General features: G+C 39.4%; 1 protein-coding gene across 2 annotated transcripts in view; it reads left to right on the top strand.

Moving 5' to 3' along the window:
- The window catches only part of ATAD2 (ATPase family AAA domain containing 2), a 30,646-nt gene extending 17,703 nt beyond the window's left edge, over positions 1-12,943 (top strand). For both annotated transcript variants that reach the window (XM_077188676.1, XM_077188673.1), the window contains exons 18-28: positions 790-973; positions 2,477-2,662; positions 3,933-4,068; positions 4,215-4,411; positions 5,652-5,811; positions 6,176-6,298; positions 6,394-6,534; positions 7,669-8,022; positions 8,703-8,827; positions 10,490-10,618; positions 12,031-12,943. In XM_077188676.1, coding sequence (XP_077044791.1) covers positions 790-973; positions 2,477-2,662; positions 3,933-4,068; positions 4,215-4,411; positions 5,652-5,811; positions 6,176-6,298; positions 6,394-6,534; positions 7,669-8,022; positions 8,703-8,827; positions 10,490-10,618; positions 12,031-12,069 — 1,774 coding nt within the window. In that variant the 3' untranslated portion in view covers positions 12,070-12,943. The remainder of the gene's footprint in view (positions 1-789; positions 974-2,476; positions 2,663-3,932; positions 4,069-4,214; positions 4,412-5,651; positions 5,812-6,175; positions 6,299-6,393; positions 6,535-7,668; positions 8,023-8,702; positions 8,828-10,489; positions 10,619-12,030) is intronic.
- The last annotated feature ends 854 nt before the right edge of the window (positions 12,944-13,797 follow it).

Below are 13,797 nucleotides of genomic sequence, written 5' to 3'. Positions count from 1 at the left end.
AATCGTTTAACAAGATGTTTTATTGTGGAAGTTGTGTAAATCAACAGCTGAAGCAGTAGATTATTGTTGTCACTGTTGGATCAGTTATTCTTCTAAAATCTTTGACTTCAGCAAGTAAAGGTACAACAGTCTTGAGGTAGAAAAACCCACAAACCTCTTCACAAGTGTTTCATGCTTCATAAAACAAGATGATTAGTAAATTAATAGACAATTCAGAGAGGAAACCATAGAAGTAATTTAACCAATCCAATTGTGTGCTTCTTCAGATACAGCTAATGTGTTTCACTGACCACATTAATTCTTTTTCCTGGAAATGTTGGTATGCTTCTTCCTTACCACCATCTCCAGGCACTACAGCCAAATTTTAGCTAAACTTGGCAGGTGTAGAGATCTCAGTTACCTAAAGTCAAGACCCATTGAAAATAGTAGTGTACATGGAGTGAAGAGACACAGATTGGTTTGTGCTTGGAAAAGAGAGAGTTATTGTTCTGCCTGTATCAGGTCACTGACCAGTTTGGTGTGTATATTTTGCTGGGCAGCTTCCCTGAAGGATTTAAGAGCTCTTACTTAGCCCAGCTAAAGGAATGGCAGACATGCTGGGGCCTGGCAGGATTTCTTAGTGGAGGCATGGTACCAATTCCTGAGAAAATAGGCTTTGATAGTCTTCCTGATCAGTCCAGCTTATTTCATGGAACAGGGAGTGTAATTACAAAAAAAAAAAAAAACCTTCAACATCTGTGTGCCTATTTATCACTTGTTTTTAAACCTGTTTTCTTCTTACTGTTGTAGAAATCCTCGTTGCCAGCCAACATCTTTCAGGCCACGGTTCTTATTAGTTGAAGATCCAGGGTGTGGGCAGGCTTTTCATCTGGCACCTGCAGTAATCCATGCCCTGGAGAAGTTTCCTGTTTATACACTAGACCTGCCTGCTTTGTTTGTTAGTATCACATCCCCAGAAGAAACATGTGCACAGGTATCTTATTTCTCATTAATCTGGTATGACTCATAAACTGAATATAAACTGTATGTAAACTTGTGAAATAAGCAAAATTCATTGTTAATGGAGGAGGATTGGTTGGAATAGGCTTTTATGTTTACTTCTGTCTGGAAATCCACTTTTTTTTTTAGATGGAATGATACTGTATAAGGCTGGTATACATAGTCATGTTTTCCTTTTCAAAGGAAGCAGTGAGAGTGTTGCTAGCAGCTCTGGAAGATGGGAGGTGCTGCTAATAAAGCACTCTCTGTGGCAAAAAATCCTGCTGGTCTGTGTTGGATCCTGGAAATTTTCATTGCTTCTTAAGCCTCTGTGCTCTCAGTAGATGGCTCTGCATCAGCCTGATGGCATCATGCACTTTTCTGAAGCCCTGTTTATTATTATATTCATAGGACAGTCAAGGTTTGGGGGAAAAGGGTTTCTTCTTTTACATATACAGCTTGCAGCACTGCAGTACATGCAGTAAAGAAGTTAAAATTCATATAACACTAAGATTGTTACACTGGTGTGCTTTCCTTTCCTAAGAAAACTAAATATAACCAGGTTAGTGCTGGTTTCCTTCTTCTTTAGTTTTAGGCAGGGAATACATGTTGTTGTTTGGCATTTCTGTATTAAAATATTTTTTCCTTCACAGAATTCACAATTCACAGAATTTAGTAGCAGCATTGGAGAGCTGTAGGAGTAAGGACAGACACATTCCATGGCTTGTTTGTCACACAGGAGGAGCAATTTTCCTTTTGTTATGTGATGGTTGCATCTGTGGATGAGTAACTACCCTGTGTAGTGACTGCCTGGATATAGCATGTGTGCTTCCCCACCTTTTGACAGGAACTCTCTGAATATTGTTAATCTGAGAGGGCACATAGAGAAATTTGTCACTTCCCTCTGGCAGTAGATGCATTTTGTCTCCCGTGATTGAGGTGCCATCTGTAAGCAGTGGCTCGTGCTCTTCCAAAGCATATCATCTGCTCTGATGGATCCTTTGGTAGTAAGAAGTTGTGATTTAGCTCTTCAGGCAGACAAAAGAATGGTCACCTCTTACAAAATGTGCTTGAAATTATGCATTGTAAGCAGGCTTCTCACATAGGTCTTTGAGTCTGTGTGTGTGCTCTGAACTGAAATTGGTGTAGTTGCACTTGTGTGGCAATTTCTCCAGGCTAATACATCTTGCTGAAGGACTGGTTGTGTTTTTTTTGGGTGCACCACCAGATTGGCTGAGTGCTGAGGCTCTTTAGGAGTTCTCTTACACATAAGAAGTTTTGAAATTGGGCAGAGATTCAAGTCTGTTTCTGTCTGTGTAGCCATGTCTATGTTTGAATCAAAGTGAAAATTTTACCTTATTGTAAGGAGTAGTGAATTTATTGATTTATCCTGATGCTTTAGCTTCATGTACTCCTATTTCATAAGACAGTTTGTGTAGTTATTTAGTATCCTGTTCTACAGGATGTTGTTTTCTTACCTGAGCTTTCATTTTGCCAGTTGATGCGAGAAGCTCAAAGAACAGCACCAAGCATCATTTATGTGCCACAAATCCCTTTGTGGTGGGACACTGTTGGACCTACAGTGAAAGCTGTTTTTACAACACTGCTGCAGAACATTCCAACGTTTGCTCCGGTTCTGCTCCTTGCAACAACTGATGTGAAACATGGAGATCTCCCAGAAGAGGTATTTATCAACACTTCTTTTACTCTTCCTTTTTTTTTGTTTAGCTTATAACTCCTTTAAGCATGGGAGTACTGTACCACTCTAAAGCAAATTCATGCTGTTACTATTCAGGCACCCAAACACTCTTAAAAGTATCTTAAAATTTGCTTAGACAAAACAATGGTGTGAAAGCATTTGTCTGAAGTGTTTTCTGATTAAAAAGATTGACTTTAACCCAAACGTTTCACCCTTCTCATACACTGATGCTTATTAGACAGATGTATAAATTTGCTTCAGGCAGTCATTTTGGTGACTGCAAGATGGTGAGGTGTGTGCTTAGTGAAGCATATACAGTGCTTGAGATAGAAAAAGATTGTTTTACTGAAAAGTGCAAGCTATTTTTACTGAAAAAGTACAGTGGTCACACTGTTACTGATGGAATGTAATTTCAAATTTCAATAATTTCATTATTATTTCAGTTTCTTTTTACATCTGGTAGGTGAAAACTTGACATACTGGAAAGATAAAGTCCAACTTCCATTTAAGTAACTTCGAAATCAATTTTTAGTTGTATTCCTTAACAAAATTCAGTACGACTACCTGCTGAGCTTTCTGGACACTTGTGGTGGTAAAATTACCTCCCCAGTCCCCTCAAGCTGCACTGGGATTTCAGAAAAACATCAGAGAGTGTTAAAGGAAGGTGTTCAAAACGCAAATATGATGCTCTGATTATTTTGCCTTGGTAGCAAAACTTACTGTGATGTTGTTAAATGCTTTCTAAAATAAGGAATGAAATTATTTCTATGCCCTTTGGTAATAGAGATGGAAAAACAGAGTACAACCTGGAAATATGCAACTTTAGACACTTCATTTAAATTAATTGAAAAAAGAATTTTAAAAGCCAGCTTAACAAAAAGCTGTCACTTATATGTTGAACCTTGCCCATTCCCTCCATAGCTGCCATAAAGATTTGAGCTAAAGAACAGGAAGGCAGGTAAATACAAAATAACCACCTTGGAAGTGGTGACTGTCCACTCTGTGGTTTATCACGTCTTTTTTTCATGGAGCCTAAACTCTAGATGGTTTTATTCCTCAGAGCAGGTGTTTTAATTTGCCATTCTATGAAAATTAAGCTTTTTAAAGCCAAGAAGACAACTTTACGTAGCTTATCTTACTCAGATGAGTACTCAGTTTAGTTTAGAAAGGTACTCAGCTTTTTGGAATAGAATATTAAAAAATACAAAAAATGTGCGTGGCCTTATCTGAAATATCTTTTCTCCTCATGCTTTAGATAAAAGCTTTATTTAATAATGATTGTGAAGAAGTCTTCAAAATCCAGTGGCCTACCTCTGCTGAAAGAAGAAGTTTTTTTGAGGACTTAGTTATGAAGCAAGCTGCTGAACCTCCTGCATCAAAAAACAACCCAGGTGAGGATATTCAAAACATAAAACTTTGCTAGCAGTAAGTTAACAGCTAATACAATACAGTGTTTCCTTTGGGGTAATTTTCTATCAAATATTTTTGATGTGCTTGTATTTGAGTACCATTAATTGACTCAAGTTTTCCATTTAAGCTCGGCAGCCACTGGAAGTGCTGCCTGTAGCGCCGCCCCCAAAGCCTCGCCAGCTGTCAGAGGAGGAACTGAAACAGCTGGAGGAGCAGGAGGAGGACACGCTGCGGGAACTGAGGATTTACCTGCGGGATGTGACTCACAGACTCGTCATTGACAGACGTTTCAGGGCATTCACAAAGCCTGTTGACCCACAGGAGGTAAATTTAGTGTTGATCTGCAATATCATACCTGTGTGTATTCACAATTTCTCTGTGTGTGTGTTCCTCAGTGTTTGTGTGTTCTTTCTAGGAAGGTTTATCTTTGTCTTTAGGATCATAGTATTATGAATCTCCAGGATATGGGAAGTGAAGTTTTGTTTTGCTTTTACTTTTTTTGACTCTGGGTCACTCAAATATCTGTTATTTGAGTGTTTGCTGAAGTCCCTGTGTTTCTTCTAAAACCTCTTTAAAACTTGAGATTATTTCCATTAGAAGGGTCTTCCGAAAAAGATCATCTAGTCCAAGTGCCAATTATATCAAATGCCAACACAGTTTGCTTGTGAAAAGGCTTTGGTATGTAGGTGTATTACAGCACTAAAAAGGAGAGATCTCTCTTTTTCTCTGTAATTATAAACAGTACTTCCAGGCTTGTTTTAATAAAGTGTAAAGCTCTTTCATTGTCTGTCTATAGTTTCTGCAAGAACAGGAGTAAAAGCAGCAATTTGTCAGATTTTCAGACTCCATTCTCGGGGCTTTCCTTGCTATAAGATCAACCATAAAGGCTGTGTGATTTTTTTTTTTCTTCCTCCCATATGCTTCTCATTTAGTTCATTAAATAAGTGTAGGCTGGGGCACATACTTTCAAGTCTACTGGAAATTTGAGATAGCTTTGCATTTCCACAAGGTCCTGTTTCCCCACATGTCCCCTGACTTCTTTCCTTTCCTTGTAATTTCCAGATCGGAATAATCTAAACAAACATAGATGTCCTCATCTGCACTAGTCATTAGGCTCCTTCTATTGTCAGAATACAGAAATTGGCACCTCTGGGTCCAGCTATCTCATTCTAGGTGCCCAGGACAGGTTCTTCAAAGGTGCAATTCCTACATCCTTTTCCTTGCTGCCAAAACCAAAGAATTTCTGGTCACTTTACAGAGAAATGTTTTTTTGCTGTTATTTTCTGAAAGGAAGTGAAACAAGTTCCACTCTGCATGCTGGTTCCCTTCTCTGCCCCACACATTCTTCTCACCTCCCTGCTTCTTTGTTTTCCCCTCTTCTAGCCTGTCTCTTCAAAACCAGCTGAAATAGCCTTTCTGTTTTCAAGAAGCTAATTGGGTAATTTCCACATCTTTGGATGCATCATATTGGGGTTTTTAAGAAGTCCTTTATTTGACTTTATGAAAATAATTATTTTTGGTGGGTGCTGTGTTAAATGTCTGAGCATGTATATTTCCTTTGTAGGTACCTGATTACAATGCTGTTATTAAACAACCCATGGACCTCTCCACAGTTCTCTCCAAGATTGACATGCACCAGTACCCAACTGCAAGAGACTTTCTAAAAGACATTGATCTAATCTGTAGCAATGCTTTAGAGTACAACCCAGCTAAAGATCCCGGAGGTGAGGATGTGGTTTTATCACTAATTGATAAAAATTTTAAATGTACAAGTTGGTAAGTATCATTTGTGCACAGTAGATGTGGGATTAGATCATTTAAAAGATCCCCAGAGAGCATTTCTGGCCAGGTTGTGAATGTTGCAGTATCAACAATAAACTTATTTGGGCATGAAATTGTGATAGATATGTTGAATGGAAGCTACTGCTTTTGCTTTATAAATTAATTTATCAGTTGTCATGCTGAAAAGATTGGCTGAGATAACCTTTCAGAACCTACCTATGACAAGAGAAAAAACTTTCTAAGTAAACAAAATAAAGGGGTTCATTGGCTGGTAGAAAGCACTCAGTTGTGACTGTAAAATTTCAGATCGCCTCCTCAGGCACAGAGCCTGTGCTTTGAGAGACACTGCCTATTCCATAGTGAGGGAGGAAATGGATGAGGATTTCGAACAACGCTGCCAAGAAATCAAAGAATCTCGTAAGCAGAGAGGTACGTTTTTGGCACTGAGGAATTAAAGACTTAGCTCAGTATTTGTAACCAGCCATGCAAGACACCCTTCTTTGCTCTCTCTTCTTTATTGCAAGGTTCAGACTGTGCTTCTTCTTCCTTCTGTGTAATGCCAAAGGAGGACTCTGTTCCTGGGTGTAAGAAAACAGATCCAAAGTGTAATGAAAAACTGAAGATCCCAGCAGTGCCTGTGGATGTCAGTACCCCCTGCTCTAAAGGCAAGTTGTGTTTTACTCAGGCTTTCTTGGAGAAGGTGCTGAAGCCTCTGTTCTTGTGACTTAACAGGTTCCTGTGATGCCTGGTTCTTCATGCCAGAGGCATTACATTTTTTAATATGCTGCAAAACTCGGGATAAATCCAGAGGTCATTCATTCAGTATGGTTGTAAAGTCCAAGTACAATGGCTGGTTGACATTGTAAGGCACTGCCCTTGGTGGCCCAACTGCTATTTAATGGCTCCTACATTGATACCTCTTAAAGTCAAAAAAGTTGTACATGGCAGTTTCTGAATGCTTACCTAGTTTTTAGTTATATGCAACACTGTTTTCCCCTTCCCTGCCCTCAAACATTAAACTATTCCTGTGATTTCCAATTGAAGGGGAAAGGGTTAAAAAAAAGGGTAGCAATAATCATAGACACATAAGCAATAATCATAGACACGTAAAGGAAAGATCATTATTTTCTTCAGTTTTACCATGAATAGGACATGGGGGAAAAAAGGGCTTAAAACACATGACATGATGTGACATATCCTGGTCTTGCTGGCATATCTGGGAATTTTGCCACTGACTTGACCCATAGGCCTGGTGTGGTGCTCTGTGAGTACAAAGGATGGTGGGGTTTTGTGGAAGGGAAAATGAGAAGTTTGTATTGAACAAGGGTAACTGAATCAGAAAGCTTATAAGCCGTAAATCTCTATGGAGGATTTTTTTCTCCAGCAAATATTCCCTTTAAAGTGCCTCTTCAGCTCTTCCCAATGTGTCTCTAACTTTTGTGAAGGTTACAGATTCTGAAGTTTCATCTCCAAATACGTTTCTATGTTCACATATATTAGATGACTAAGTCACTTAATAATCTTGCTTAGCAGGAAGACTTCTGTCTAAAGTAAGACTTCTGTTTTGATAACTTCTTGAAGCTGTTGGTTTTGTGAATTAAATTCTGTTGCTGGATCTTTTAAAATCTAGTAGCTAACTGACTCTAATAAATACCAATTTTTTTCTCTAGACACATGTCTGGGGAGATGGGCAGTGGTATTTAAGTTCCCTTGGTCATTTTCCTTGTCAGACAAGTAAGATGAGCATGCTTCTTGTTTTGGTATTGTTTTGGATTACTTTTGCTTGTATCTCTTCATAGAGAGGTCAAAAAGAAAACGCAAAAGGAATAGGGAGTCTTCAAGTATTGCAGCAAAGAGGAATGTTCAGTTCAATAAAGAGAATAAAATTCCTGAAGACCAAAATGAAGTGGAGAGCAATGAAGAGTCTGGCACAGATTGCACTGAATTTGCATCCTCTCAGGATACTCCTATCGAAGAGCATGAAAATGTACTTCAAGAACGACAGAAAAATGGGACAGAAAATGAAAGAGAGAGAGTTCCCCTTGTGGGCAAATCTCCTTCTGGAAAAAGGAGAGAACATTCGGACCTAAGAGAGCAGAGTGAGATGCCAGATTGTCAAAAAGCCGGAACTTCTGAAGATGGACGTTCAGATGGTAAGTGAGAGATCAAACAGGTCATTCACCCCCTTATTCCTCCCAGCAGGGTTACACTACCTGCCAGGTTTTAGCCTGCCTGATTTCTGTTCTCAGTTGTCTCTCAAATTGGTGCACAGTGTTTCTTGCATAGTGGTGCTGCCCCTTGAGTTGTGCCAGCCAAACTCGTGTATTTCTGCAGGTGCTGAGTTTCTGATTCTGCAGTTTATTTTTCAAATAGTACCTAACTGAAAAACAAACATAGGCTTTCTTTTATTGCATGAGGATCTTTCCAGCAATAAGAAGCATAAGTTAAAAAGCTGTACTTCAAACAGTGTGCACCCTGGGTCATGTGTGGAATAGGAGAGTTATGTCCTTGTGTTTGCAGTGTAAGATGTGTTTTCTAACTTAACTTATTTTGGAGTTTGACAGCACAGTGCTGTAATGGCAACAGATTTTTTTCCCTGTTTTTTTCCCCTGCCTTTTTGTCTAGTGTTGGGGGTTTTTTGTGTTCAAGTCTCTAGTTTTCATGGAGCAGAGATTTTTGCTAGAAAGGAGGTAAAAGTGTCAAGCATTTATCAGTGGAAAATCGTAAGAGTTGTCTCTGTTGTTGCAGAGAGGTTCCCTTCTCCAAGTACAGGGTACTTCACTCTTACTGTGTTTCAGAGAAATCCTGACTTAAGAAATTTGTGTCGTTCCAGATTTGTGGGTACACCGTATGACTCGTGCAAGATCTTCTCAGGTGGAAGAGAAACAGCTGGGATGTGTTGGGAAGGCAGTGAAAATTGGCACACAGAGAGTGTTTGTGGATTACTGTGAGCTCAAAGTAAGTTTAAATTTTAATTTTGTTAATACCAAAGTAGGACATTTTCTTGCTACATACAGAGTTGTAAATTAAGTCAGTTGTTAACCAGTGCCAATTCAGACAAAGTATGGGAGGGATCTATAGCTGGTGAAATAATTCAGCCCATGATGGACTATGACTGTTGTTTTCACAGCTAGCGTAGGCTGCTGTTCTTGCTTTTGGTGAACTAAAATTTTAGGAGACTGGATTATCTCCTATTGTTAATGTAAGGGCTTGTTAGATTTTAAAATAGCCCACTGACAAACTGGTAGTGCTGTTGGTTATTAGTGTCTTGGCAGTTTTTATGATGGACTAGGGGGTTGTTTTGGCTTGCTGTTTGCATGTTTTCATTTAGTAGGAACTGAAAGAGTACATTGATTTTTAGCAGAGATGACTTTAAGACTTTGAAGTTAGCAGGTTGACTTAAAGGTCATTCTGGATAAAATACTAATATCTTCTCAAACACTTTCAAAATCCAGTGATAGAATTTTACATTCATATGGGTACAGTGTTACAAGGTTTTTCCAGTCCCCTAGAGAAGTTGTTACCCTACAATATAGTTTGTGAAAGGGTCAAAATTGTGCCTAGCTGCAGGGACTCAAAGAAGTTCCTTTGCATGAATTGGAGAGCATAGATGGACCTGGCCTTTTTCTGGAGTTGTTGCAGTGAGGAGAATTCAGGAAATTGCCAGGTTGAGGTCCTGGAGATGGATCAAACCAGAGGGGGCTGCTGTTTACCTGCCATGATAAGAAATGAAATGAGAAGAGAGAAATTAACTTTTCAAGACAGGCTTCCTAAGCAAGCAAATTTTATGGGTTTGTGTTCATAGAATGATAGGATATCCTGAGTTGGAAGGGACCTAGAAAGATAGAATCCAACTCCTGGCCCTGCACAGGGCACCCCCAACAATCCTGCCATGAGCTTGAGAACATTGTCTAAATGTTTCTTGAGATCTGTTAAGCTTGGTGCTGTAGCCACTTTGCTGAGGAGCCTGTCCACCCTCTGGGTGAAGAACTTCTTCCTTATATCCAGCCTAAATTGCCCCTGACCCAGCTCCATGCTGTTCCCTCGGGTCCTGTCAGTGGTCACCAAAGAGCAGAGATGGATCAGTGCCTGCCCCTCCCCTTCCTTGTGAGGAAGGTGTTGCTCATGTCTGTGTAGGCAATGCACATGGGTTTCTCTGGAGTCAGGTTGCCAGCAGTGTGTGCTCTGAAGGTACTGCCCACTGCAGAGATGGTACCACAGAGCCCTTACAGAGGTCTCAGCTGTGAGGACAGAGCTACAGTCATCAAATGCATCTTTTAGAAAACTTGACTCCTTAACAGGGGTGGCACTGGAACTTGCTGCTTGTGTTAGAGAGCCTCTTTGGAATTCACTTGCAGACAATAAGCTGGGTGACCTTCCAAACTGTAGCTGCTTGTTTTTGTTTGGGCTGGTTTTTTTCGTTTGGGGTTTTGAGTTTTTTCATTTATTTGCTTGATATTAGGCCTAGAACTCAATGAACATGTACAAGAGCATGCAGTCACTTCTTTGGCAGCATTTAAAAAGTTTCACATGGGAAGTTGGCCATACACCTGTCCTACCTTTTCTGTTTGCAGCTTATCTTGTGCTATTCTGAACTCTGCTTTCCATTTTTTTCTTCAGCAAGTGCTGCATTCTATTGCCGTGGTAACTGAGAACGTCAGTATATTTCGCATGGAGAAACTGTATGCTGTCCTTAGCCAGTGCATTTACCAGCACCGGGAAGATGGTAACAAAAACGAATTAGTGAAGGTATTTTTTTTGTCTTGTAGCACTTTCTGTCATTATTACAGGTGTGTGTGTTATGCATGTGTACGTGTGCCCTGAATGTCATGGTTATTTAGTATTACTCATTGCTGCTTAGTTGCCTGTGTTACAAGATTTGTTCATTAGAGTCTGGAAGACATTTCTCCATATTGCAAAACTATTGTTGCAGTTGGCTTAGCTGCTGGCAGTTTGAGCAGGAAAAGGTTTGAAGATGATGGGTCCCCCCAGAGCCCTCTCAAGGCAGTTCAGCTCAGTCTGTCACCACTCCTGCTCCAGTACCTTTTCAGTCCTGGGGGGGCTGTGAAAGGAGGGGGCTTTTCTCAGTCTGTCACTTCCTCGTTCTCCTCTTGTGGGCACTCACACATGGTAACACTTGTATAGCAGTTATTCCATTCCTGAAAAGAAACTAAGTATGAGGCATAACAAGAAGAGACTTCCTTTTTAGCTAGAATGGCTCAAGCATCTTTCATTTCATATATGGGAGCTTCCTGCCTATGAAGGTTTAATGCTAACAAGTCAAATTCTGTAATGTCTTCCTCTAAGGAGAGGATTTGCACGTTGTCAGAACTTGGCAGAAATACTCCACAGTAACCCATGGTCCCAGTCTGACATTCCCAATGTTGAGTTGATTTAGATAGGTTGGATATTCATCTTCAAAGTCCTTGAATCCATTTGTCTTCCAGGTGGTCATGCATAAGAATAGCTAAAATTTTTTTATGCGTCTCAGTTTTCCTTAAAAAAGCCAGGAAGCCTCTTCTCTTGGATCCTGGTCATCTTGATCTCTCCTTCCACATCTGATAGAGAGTTAGATGCTCTTGCTCTGATTGTGCAACAGTGAGGGTTACTTGGATGCAGGGATGCCATTCCTGAAAAATGCACCCTTCTCCCATCCATCATAAATTACATGATTTAGCATGATTGTTATCCTGGTGCTTGTGAGCTTTTGTGACAGAACTTGATTTCTTTGTTTTCTGCTTCTTTGACCTTTGACCAAAGAATATTTCCTATTCAGAGAGATTGCACAAGTTGGTCCAGGAGTAAGTTCTACTGTATGAAAATAGAGACTTTACCAATTATTTATTCAGAGTGCAGAAAAGAACAGTTCAGCTTTTAGCTGTGGCTCTTTGGGAACTGTCTCCTCTCTAATTGCTGAAAGCACCATTGATCCATAGTCCCCTGATACAGATCCCTGCAGTTTTCCTAGCCTACTCTCTATTTTGGGTGCATAAGGATGTGCTGGAGCCAGTGAGTACAGAACAGTGATGGTGGTAGCACATGCATTGGCATAGTCATTGCTAACAATTGTGTGCACACATTCTTGCTTCTTTTGATGAATTAGCAAACAAGGGTTCTTAAGTTTGTCTCCTGACTCCTCATTTGTCTTTTTTTCTTCTTAGGCAATGAAGAAAGAAATTACAGCCTTCAGTTATCCATGATACTTGATTTCAGCATACTTGACACACTCTAATGTTTTCTTTTTATTGCATGCTGTTTTTTCTTTGCATTGTTCAATAAATACTAGGTCTACATATATATTTATACAGATATATCTTAAAATTTATTAAGAAAGTTCAAATAAAGTCATTTAATGACTTTGATATTTCCCTTCCAGATATGTATATTTTAATGTGACATACTGCTGTGATTGCCTTTTGAACTCAGCAGATCTGAATAGATAATTTCAGTACCTCTCTTTAAAAGGAAACCTAACTTGAAACAAAGCAAGATTTACTACTGTAACTTTCTAAGGTAAAGTTTAATCATGCTTGTAATAAAGACAATCTTAATACTGGAGAAAATAATTTTAACACAAATTGTTAGTTCATCAGATGTCTTGTAGTTGAATTCAGTTGTAAATAGTTTTCTAGTCACCTGGGAAGAATCATATCTGTTTATTACATAAAAGTGAATATATTGTTGGTGATAAATATATTGAAGTAAAGCAAAGCAGTACCCTGTTTTGAAGAAGTATTTCTCTTCAAACCAGCAGAGAAAATTTATCTGTTAATTTGATAGTTATTTAAAAATTAAGACAAAGTTTAACTATATGAAAATAAAATTTTATATAAATCATGATAAAATATGTGGCATGACCGTTCACTCTTTTCTTCTGTCACCTCATGTACACAATGTGTGGCAATACTGAATGCCAAGCTGTGCAATCCTTCTTTGTGTTTGGTTTCTTACCTCTGTCAGTAGTGGTCTCTTTTTGTGTCCTTCTACTGTGTTTGTTCAAACATTGATGTGCTATGTAGATTTTTTTTCTCTGTATTGTTTGGTGGGTATTAATAAAAAATTCATCTCTTTTTAGTGGTGGGTTGTCTGCTCTGTTTTAATCACAGAACAATTTTGATCATTGATAATCTTGCATTTAAGACACAAGGACAAATATTATGGTTTTAAAATAAGAGCTGCATGTGATCAGCTTCCTCTCCACTCAGTGTATGGATTATACAGCAAAGACAAGATCAGGAGAAGAAAAAAAAAAGAAAATTTACATTTTAATGCAGTTTATGACATTGGCAATGTAATAAATGAACTAATGTCCTTAACTTGATCTCCTTCTTGGCTGCCATTGCCAATTTCAATGTGACTCGGGGCAGGCAGCCTGTTGAGTGCATCTCCTAAGTGCACTGTTTTGAAAACTGACAGTGTGGAATTGAGGAACCAGAAACATTCCTGGGATCAAAACTTCTTCTTTTGAGCATGTCTTCCTGTCACTAGGCGCGACAGGGTCCTGTACCTAGGCAGATTTTTAAAAAGCTTCCTAATTGTGTAAATCTTCCATCTTTTGTGTCCACCTGTGAACAGTTAAGCGTTCCCCATATATTTCTTTTTTCTTTCTCGAGGAAAGTGTCACGTTTTAGCGTCTGACCCAAAATAGCACACAGTGATGAGAAAAATAGTGTAGGGAAACAACATTTTTGAGAACTGGGCAGTGAGAGTTAAACCCAAATATTGATTAAAAGATTTTGTACGTAGTAAAGGGAGAGAGGTCTCCTTTCTCCAAGTTCTTTAACTAACAAAAAAACCCCAACACCCCAAGGTGTGGGAAGTGTCTTTTTCGTTAGAGCCGCTCCTTCTGTCTTCACCTGCGGCCGTGCCCTCCCTCGGCGGCAGCTCCGGGCGGGAGTGGCAGCAAAGCCCTTCCCGGGCTGGGGGCG

The sequence above is a fragment of the Agelaius phoeniceus genome, chromosome 1 (genome assembly GCF_051311805.1).
Source record: "Agelaius phoeniceus isolate bAgePho1 chromosome 1, bAgePho1.hap1, whole genome shotgun sequence".
In the NCBI taxonomy this organism is placed as follows: Eukaryota; Metazoa; Chordata; class Aves; order Passeriformes; family Icteridae; genus Agelaius; species Agelaius phoeniceus.
Note: the sequence above shows the minus strand (reverse complement) of the source record. Positions and strands in the feature narration are given on the sequence as shown.